General features: G+C 30.1%; 1 protein-coding gene across 2 annotated transcripts in view; it reads left to right on the top strand.

Moving 5' to 3' along the window:
- The first annotated feature begins 1,449 nt into the window (after positions 1-1,449).
- Positions 1,450-10,689, top strand: part of LOC125068181 (G protein-coupled receptor kinase 1) — a 34,640-nt gene continuing 25,400 nt past the window's right edge. For both annotated transcript variants that reach the window (XM_047677224.1, XM_047677223.1), the window contains exons 1-2: positions 1,450-1,924; positions 6,079-6,155. In XM_047677224.1, coding sequence (XP_047533180.1) covers positions 1,812-1,924; positions 6,079-6,155 — 190 coding nt within the window. In that variant the 5' untranslated portion in view covers positions 1,450-1,811. The remainder of the gene's footprint in view (positions 1,925-6,078; positions 6,156-10,689) is intronic.

Here is a 10,689-nt window from a genome sequence, read left to right as displayed (position 1 = left end):
AACTGCTAATATCTAAGTCAAATGTCAATCTGACACCGTACTATTAGGCACTCAAAGTTTTGACAGAATACAATGTTACCAAAAACATTTATAAATATAAAGATTCCATGCAGACTGTAGCCAAGATTCATTTATGGCTAAAATGTCAATTAGACAAGACACTGCTAATCATTATCACAAAAATAATTCTCGATATTTAATTCTGATATATTCAGATAATCTGATATATTATTAAAAAAATTATTGAACATCAAATGATAACATATTTGACATACAACATATTATATCGGAATTAAAAAGTTAAAGTATTTTTAAATGTTTATTTTTACTAAATTTGTTATAGTATTTATATTATGTTTATGTATGCAATTTATTTTACTTGAATATTATTATTTGGTTATAGTACCGCATTCATGTATTACTATCGATTTGGTTGATCTATAACGTATGCTCTCTGGTATTAAGGCCACTTTTTGTATTAACTAAAATAATGTTGATATATAAATTTATTTTTATGAATATATTGAGTTAAATTTAGCTAAGCTAATCAATATTACCGCGCTTTATACGACTTCGTCCGATATTGTTAAAACACCCGACTTGACTTTAGATAAATGCACTCAAAATTCAAATCGAATTATAGAATGTGAAAGCTCGTTAGTTATTGAGCCAGTACTATAACATAATGCTCAAGAGTGAATCATATTCTTTTACATTAAATACAAATGATCCCGGTGAGAAACGTCCATAATAAATACAAAAGACCTTGAATATATTTCTGTATAAGAGATATATGTATAGTTTTAAAAAAAATTGATAGCATAGAATCAAGATTTTTTTTTAAATTACTTAGAATCAAAAATAACTTTAATCGAAGAGTATGCATGGGCTTAAAGTACTGAGTTTTCAGGTTCCCTTCATATTTTGTATTTATACCTTATGTTGGGCAGGAAAAAACATATGAATCAAAAAATCGAACGTACAAATTAATTTAGTGCTCAATAAAATATTTTTTTAAACCACGATATTTGTTTAATATGTGTTCTACCTTTATCTGTTGAATTATCGCGTCTTCCATAGGTCACTCTAAGCCATTTCTGTTCATCTACTGGACCATCTCAGCTTCTCAGAAAACAATTATCAATCATATTAATTGAAAATAAAAACAGGCATTTCACCTTGACCACTAATTTAAAAATCAATATATAATTTGATGTCTTACTATACAATATGCTAAGACACCAAATTGTATTTAGTGTTAAGTTTTAGCAACCAGTCTGGCAACCAAATACTTTTTATTTTGGTAGTGTTCTAACCCTTAAAATATTAAAGTTAAATCCATTATAATCTGTTAACATCCAATGTAGTACCTATGTAGCTTTTTGTATATTATCTCTATGTAGATTGTAGGTATAGAATTATGTATAATATATATATATGTATGCGATTGAAAGCTACTTGAAATGACGGACCGTAAGCGAGTGATGGTGGATTTGGGTTATACATTTAATGATTGTTGTTTAATCTTACTCATTCGCGTGTATAAATAGATAAAGAATCTTATAAGAAAAACTAATGCGAGTTACTATCTATTATATTGCAGCGAGCCCATATGTACGTCGTACATTATTATACGAAAGAAAATGTGTCAATCCCCATCAACATTTGTTTTAGATCAGTGAACAGTAGTCATGTGAAGAAGGTTATGACTTTAAGTAGGGAATCTAATTGGAAATTAGGTGTGAAATTAGTGATTGTGTAGTGTACGAGTGCTTAGTATTTTGTGGTGAAGGTGATTATTCAGTCTCAAAATGGCGGACCTCGAGGCTGTGCTGGCCGACGTCAGCTACTTGATGGCAATGGAGAAGTCCAAATGCACTCCTGCAGCAAGAGCCAGCAAAAAAATCGTTTTACCTGATCCAAGGTAATAGTCTTTAATTCATGCGCCATTTAAAAGATAAGGTCTAAAAATCGACGTTTATCTTTATCAACCTTGTTTACAAAATATGTTTCAGTCACAATTTTGAACAAAAATGATCCAAAACATTTGAATTTTAAAAAGTAGGCTATACAGATAATTAATAAAAAAATATTGAAAAATGCTTAACATAAACGTCATTTATTGTAAAATTAATATCATATCAGACTACTTAAAAAATAAACAAACCCTCAAATGTCTAAGATTTTATACATTTCTTATTGCATTCATTACAATATTAAAAGCAAATACAATAATTACTATTAATAATGAAAATATTAATTCAAAAAAACCTATCTATTAATATATAAATTATTATATACTGTTGCTTAGAAAAAACTAGTTATGAGATAAGTATTGATTATTTTGAGTGTTGCCTTAAATTTTTTGGCAAACAGGATATTAAATTAATCAGTGTATAAGATCTTTGGACATTATGTCATTACCAATATTAATACATTCCAAATCAATTGTAGACAGATGTACTCAGACTAATTTTTGTAATTGGAAAATGCAAAAAAACTAAATAATCAACCGTTAAATGTTTTTTAATATAATAAATCTTGAGTATTGTTTGGATATAAACAAATACAATTTTTTTAAAAAAATTGTCATGAAATTTGAATGTTTTATGCTTCTGTAAATAATAAATAAAAATTAAATTACATTACTCTGTTTCAAGAATAAATATTATTGTTAAAACTGAATCTTTAACATGTAACAAGACAATAAGATATTAATAATAAAAAGGTATTGTATTGTATTAAAGGTATAAGTATATATATGGGCTAGTGCTGAGTAATTGTAATCACTCTGTTGATGTGGGAAAATTTTGACAATTTTGATCCAATTCTAGGTTACGGCATTAGTATCTTTCAAATGATATAAGATTTATTATATCCTATTTTTCCTCCTTTCATAATAAATATAAATTATGAACATTTAAACACATGCTTTTAAAATGAAACATCTTTTAATATCAGATTTTTTATAACAGGGCCATTCTAGTCCATAACAAGAAATGTCAATGAGAAATTGGATGATAGTTATTATTTTCATTTTTAGACACTTTAATACTTATATAACATCTATAGTCCATTCTAATTCTATCTATTAAAAAATTTAGTAACAAAAAAACAAATTGAATATTAATTACAATGACAAAATATCGAAATTAAGTTTTCAAAACTATTGCTATTAAAAAAATGTTCTGTGAAAAAATCCACAGACATGGTACCACCTAAAACTTTGACGTCTTCGTTTTCTATAGAACATTGCAAGTTGAGCATCCTGTTTGTATTGCTTTGCGTCAGCTCACCCTGTCTGACAAGTCGTGACTTCCGTATGATCTGCGTTTATAATTAAAAAAAAAACTATATACTTTCGTTTATAAATAAAATCAGCCAGATCGTCCTTAGCATTAACATACGAGTTCGCATATTGGCTTCGATATATGGCATTTTATAAACACACATTTCGTAAAACGGTGTAGGGGCACACAAGTTTGCTTAATGATAATATTACACAAGGAAATTGAAGGATAATAAATTTTACCTTACTCTCGAGGTATGCAGTACTCATACCACAGGTCGTTTCTGTGGTCTAATGCTATAGAGCCAGAAAGCAGGCACAACGTAGCATCAGTACGGAAATACTTTCGATACCGAATTCCACCAACACGACTCGTTCCGGGTGTCACTTACCGGTCATAATAAATGTATGTAAATGATTTATTTGTTATTTTCGGAGAGACAAAACTCTCCTGACTACGATCTGATTACACACTTTCGTCGCAAAGATCACTTGTCGCCGTTTACCGTGTCCTAATTATTGGCGAGCACCTTCAATGGCTCCCAAGATATCTCTGATATTGACTTATACCTGTGTTGATCCCCACGTTTAGTTACGCCTACGTGGCTTGAAACATTTTATATCGAAATCCTCTGCCGAAATATTATAATAGTAATTCAAGTAAGAGAACTTATCTCTCTTCGTATTTTAGCAAATATTCAAAAAAATATTAAAACAAAGGAACAAAAAAATACCAAAAATAAAATAAATTACAATCATGATTATGACGATAACGGAATAACTGCAACCCAAAGCTCTTATATAGAACATCAATGTATAAAAAAAAGATGATGGCTTGTATATAATACACGTTATTGAATATTTTCGTTATATAGTTTTTTTTTTTATAAAGTATATAATAATTTGTGATATCATGTCGAAGTTCGCCCATACATACATACATACAGTGCGAGCCTGTTACGCTCTCGCCCAATAGTAGCGTGTTTCGCTGTTATAAATAGAAAGAATAAAGATCTATGAGAATTAAAGCAATTGTTATGACATGATATGATACACGCCGCGATTTTAAAGTTTCGAACGAAAAATATCTTCGAAGTATATAATAAGTTATAGATAAAAAATTTAAATAGTGACTGAAATCTGTTGCTTATTTATTTAGACCTGAGGGTTTCTTAATTTGATGTTTTATCTGTACAAGGAATGATGGTATAAATTGCTTACTCTCAAGCTTCGAATAACGAATATTATTATAATTCAATTTGGCCATCCGTTGAATTGGATTCATGAAAATAAAATATCGGTTACAAAATGGTAATTCGAAATAAAATATGGACCCCAAAAGCAATGAATATATTTTTTGTAAAAGATGTAAATAAAATAAAAAACTTAAAATTATTCATTAATTTCATTAGTCAAAATCACTATGACGTGTTATGTCGTATGTTTGCTTTGACAACTCATACACCGGAAATCGTACTATAGAAGTCGTAGTAAAAAAATATATATATTGAACGAAAAAATGTAAATAAAATAATTCAAACACTGCTATTTGTACGAAAAAACATAATTCAATTCTTTAATGCCAAAAAGACGAAAAAAATTACGATACAGACCTCGATCGAACTTTTGAATATCAATTTTAATGAAAATATCTAAGACGATAGTCTCTTCATCGATGGATAATATTCATAAACGAATACAAAAGAGTTTAACTTTTATATAAATGAGTTACAGTAGATACTTAAATTAAGAATGACTAAGCTTTCTCACTGCTTTTATTTCAATACAATACCACAGTCATTTGTATTAAAAACTAATATTTTCCGTATGTAAAATAATTCTTGCATTTGCATTAAAAAAGAAGCCTTTCCAACAAGCGCTGGTTATTGTAAATATTTAACATTCATTATAGACATTATCTGTGAGTGCATAGAAATTATCTAAAAAGCAAGATTACAACAGCCATAATGATTCGCAATAACTGCGACTCATTTTGAAATTAATGGTGCCCGACTATTCTATTGATGTTAAAGAGTTATTCATTCAATAATAGTATTTAGATATCCCATATAAAAGTTATAACTTTACGTTTGTGTATATGGATTACTGCTTTTGAACAGTTTTTATGTGCGTGCTATTAAAATTTATCTTTACAGCAGAGTTTTGTCCATTATTTAACTTTCCTGTGTTTAATTTTCGTTCATTCATTGCAGAGCTTTAAAGAGCGTGGGTGAAAATATTGCATAATTAATGAGATTCCTCAAATTTTCTTTAATATAGCCATCGTACCATAAACCGGTTGAAGTATAACGACCACGTAATATTAAATCTATTATCTATTTATTCCTATTCAAATGGTATTCTTACTGCAAATTTAATCGGAAAACGAAGTAACTTTAATCGAACTTTTTTTTAATAAGTTGCAGAACTTTGCAGAAATAAATTAGCAACATTTTGTCGACTTATTAAACGCTCTGAGTCGACTTAGGACAATTTTTCGTAAAGTAAAACTGAATGTTTTAAATAAAACATCATTATTCGAAACAAATACTTCGTTCTGACATAACTATCATGAACAAACAAGGCCTTTACTAAACTCGTAAAAATATCCGAGCGAATGTGCGACATAAAAAAAAATGTCTTCATAGTTGTCACATAGTAAACAAAACGATAAAACACTTTTGTGATTTTGTTTATTTAACATTCGGTTTCTGTTATGACTGAGCGATCCGTTTGTGTAGAATAAATTGAAATATTAATAATGAATAATGTGCTTTATTTTGTTCCAGCGTTCGGAGTGTGATGCATAAATATATGGAGAAGAAAAATGAAGTAAATTTCGACAAAATATTTAATCAAGTTCTAGGTATGTAAAATTGACATTCATTTGTTCGTAAAGTAAGCATAAAATATTTAAACACCATATAATAAAAACAATCAATGAAAGAAAGACACTAATGTTTTTATAATCGTATTGTTTATAGAAGCCATTATATGCCTATACATTGTACGATCACTAAATAAAGCTAAGTAGTACGGGTATGTATGTACGTGTTTACGTATACATACACATATGTATTACATACAATTATGTGTGTATGTATTATTATATATGTCGGGGAATTTTTCGCCGCACATAATCTTGAGAACAAATTATTTGTACTCTAACCCAATTTCGTCCGTCGCCTCAGCATAATGAACATCTGAGTAAGTTTTCATTAAATTCAAATCAGCAGCTTAGCTATTAGAATAAAACTTAACAAAATATAGATGATTATTATCTTTATTGGCGTCAAATAAGAAATTAATCTTGATAAAATAAAATTCAATTTTAGACTAAAATTTTTAATTTTAAAACCAATATCTAACTTTGTCCAAAGAAGATTAGCGTAAGTGCCGAACATTGTAATAATTGAAAGATAGTGTTTCGTTTTAGATAAATAAAGTTAGTTTAGATTGAACACATTCGATTATTATCATTGCTGTAAACTTATTCAGCCTCTTTTTCATTTTTCCAATAACATAATTGCATTATCTCCGCGGAAGTAGGTTAGTGTGTGCGAAGAACCCTTTGTACAGTTCTTTCATCTCGAAACATGTTACTGCTCAAGTCTTGCAACACGTGTTTATGTTGAGAAATATGTATGTTTTTCCCGTTTTGCAGACCAAAGACCGTATGCATTGTTCATTTGAATATATGTAGAAATCTGATACCGAGAAGTATTTTTTATTAGTAGCTGTCACCACCTATAGACATTGGCGGAAATATTAATCATTACATACGTTACATCATCAATGCGCCACCAACTATCGGAGCTAAGATGTTATGTCGCTTGTGCCTGTAGCAACTAATTAATTTGAAAAATTTTTGGAATGAATAAATAATACAAATATCTTAAAGAGGAAGTTTTGCTCAGAAGCAGCAGCAAAGTATAGACGGTTCCTTTATACATGCTAACGCAAAAGAAGAAGGCCATTAGATCGATAATGTAAGCGTACGAGATGATAAAGAATGTAAGGAGGACAATTTCTGTAGCTACGTTCTTATAGAGATTTGTATCGTACACCACAGTAAACGTGAACAAGATAGGCGGGCGCTGTACACACACATACGTATATTTCAATTCGTCGGTCCGTCCGTCCTCAGAAATGGTTTAACTTTTTATGCGGTAAACACTGAGACTATAATCTTACAAAGAGCTGTCTCTCATAGTGGTTTGTGTTGTATCTTAAATGAAGTCAACTTATGTGACAGTAGTATATTAATAATATTAGTAAATGTACACGTCATAAATTAAAATATTAATTTTGTCCTCATAAACGGGAATTCTAAACATTTTCGAGGACTTACGACTTTACTAATGACAAGTATTTAAATAGACGGCTCATTAAATTAAATTGTTACAGAAGACATTAGAACAAATAGTATGCAACAATTGGAAAAACTACCAATAGTTAAAAACACTCTAATGGAAGTAATTTTGTATTTGATCAAGTGAATTAAAAAATTTAGTGAAAATAAGTGTGTATTTATGATTTTGGAAAAATAATGTCGATTCGGTTACATCTCTTTGAGAGTAAGCTAAAACATTCCTAATTTTCGGCAGAAATATAACGCTTGGATTATTTGAAGTCGGTACTCTTTTACGTCTTCGAAATAATGATCCAACACGCGACTGAGTCAGAATGTTTAAAAAAAGAAATTTTGTACAGTAAGTCCTTTATTGCTTTTGAAGACTCGATTTATGGCACAAATCAAAGAAACACTGCAAGATGCTTCTATAGTTAACGGTAATGTGAAGTTTTCGTTTCGCGATTGGATATCGAAATTTTACACGAAAAATTGTTATAGGAGTTAAGTTGAACTCAACGAATTTCGTCGTCGTCAACATCATCGGTATTCATTTATTCGGTAGTTAACATACACACATAGTCAACTCTATAACTATAGTGTTATGATTTTATATTATAACGTAGAGTACGTGCGAAGCGTGCACGTGGAACGCAATTTTAGGGGGACAGTAAATGCAATGTATTTACTGTGTTAGGGACACAGTCGATGCAACATAAATTACAAAGGGCCCCATGTTTAAAATTATTTTCAGTGTTCAATAATAGTAAATTTTGATTTGTTCAAATGGTAAATATTTCTCTTATTCTGAGAATGTCCCAACGTACGTTCATACTGCAGATCATAGTTATATATAAGTTCAATGTTCATGTGAGCGGCACGCTTGAAACCGGGTCAGAAGTAAATAGTTTTTACAAAATAATCTAAATCAATATTTGTGAACCCGTCAACGGTAAACCACTACCAGTATTTTGATGAAAATCAACACTGATATATGTGACGTCCTTATAAATGCAAACTATAGAATGAACGACATTCTGCATCTTTAAACTCCTTGTCCTCATTTAATACGAACGGAATACAAAATAATTTTAAACTAAGAATTATATTTTTTTATAATATAGCTGCCTGTCTCGATTTTATGCGTTACTTGTCATGTCCAGTCCAAAACAGCCAGGTTTTCTCAAACCTACAAAAATCATCAAATCGGTTCATTTTCTACCTACAAAATGTATTTTGAAATTTGAATTAACAAGTAATTCAACAATAGCGTGTTCCATTTACAAAGTTTGATGACAAATTTGAATGAGTTATCCGGTGTTACAATTATGCATTAGCATAGAATAATAGGTGTTATATGTCACCAGCAAATATTTGATTATGTTAATTATTAATCTTATGTCTCACACAATAGTTGGCTAATCTGCCTCGGGTGCTGGAATATATTTCATTACAGTTGTTTCATATGTAATAAAAATGGGTCACTTGTTGTTAACCATGATCGCAAACATTTTTTTCAATATTTGTCGCAGAGGTCAATGTTATTTCGGTAACCCTGTACCCAACCCACCGAGCCAACTGTACCCATTGTTTTCTTTAAGAAAAAAGAACTTGAATGTGATGTTCTCCTATGCGATTTCGATTTCAATTCGACAACAGTCAACTGTGCAGAAATGTCATAGTGCACAAATGTTTGCTCTCACTCGTATTCTCTCGGATTCTATGGTTTTTGAAATAAATAATATTTATTTATTTATAGTCCGACAATCCGAAAAGATTGATTCGAACCTAATTATTTGCAGCCAGCAGTGAGCCTAGCAGATAGACTGTACGCCTCACTGCTAGACTTACGAGGCAATCCTATATATGTAGCAATATGATGATGTTTTATAATTATTATTTTTTTAATTTTTATTTATTTGTAAGAAATGTCAGTCGATTCGACTTTCTGACAACCGCCGTCAATTGAAAATTTCACATTATTTTAGATTTCTTAATTAACTCTTGTCACAATATTCCATACCGGATTTGCTATTAAAAATATGCTATACGAAATTTAGTGACGCCCTTCATAATCTAGTTTCCTGATGACGTTACTCTGGTTAGCACTAAATATACTTTAAAGGAAATGTAATTAAACTCGTTAACACTCTGGCTAATAAGTCTTTGCTGAGTAAAAACTTTCATGTAAATTAGTATCAGCCATTTAAAATGACACATTTACTCCGCCATACATATAAATATATAAACACAAATTTCAAATTTCTATTTGAAATTTGTGTTTATATGTTTATATTATGTTAGGATAATTTTATAGACCCCGGTAAAGTTTAATAACAATTTTAAAATGACTGACTGACATACATCGCACAGTTTAAGCCGGTTGCTCTAACGGGCTGAAATTTTGCACAGTAATTCCTAAGGTTATAAGGTCATCTCCTAAGTGGGTTGAATAGGGGATGAAATTGTGTGAAATTAATTTGGGATTAAATTGATTTAAATTGTGTGCAAATTTGTTTAAAGATATTTTTGAAGGAAGTTTGCTATTTTGGATGTTAGAAATGTGAAAAGCGTTGTTGAGGCTTCCGTTCTGTTCTAAGGAATTGGCTGTTCAATGAACGTTTTTTAATATGCATCACCCAAGAGGATGAAACCGAAGATGCAAGTTTGTATGCATGTATCGATGTTTGAGATTTTGCTTATATTACGGTTATTACAGTGTTTTTGAAACAAAGAGGTGTATGAAAGTTACTCAGGAACTTACTAAGGAAGTTTGCGATTATACATATTTTGAAAATGCATCCCTTGAGAGGAATTCATTGGGGTTGAATTTATAAGTTCGTCTTTTTTAAATTCCGATTTTTAAAATCCGAATTTTGTTATTAGGCTGTCCTAGGCTCAATACAGGTTATCGAATAAGTAATACTTTAGAAAATTCAGTGGGTTTTTATATGTTGATGCCGGTGGGATATCACATAGGGTACATTGCTATTTAATCAGAAATTATGCCATGTTAGGACTCAATTATTAATAAAATATACTTAACTGG

The sequence above is a fragment of the Vanessa atalanta genome, chromosome 13 (assembly GCF_905147765.1).
Source record: "Vanessa atalanta chromosome 13, ilVanAtal1.2, whole genome shotgun sequence".
Lineage (NCBI taxonomy): Eukaryota > Metazoa > Arthropoda > Insecta > Lepidoptera > Nymphalidae > Vanessa > Vanessa atalanta.
Note: the sequence above shows the minus strand (reverse complement) of the source record. Positions and strands in the feature narration are given on the sequence as shown.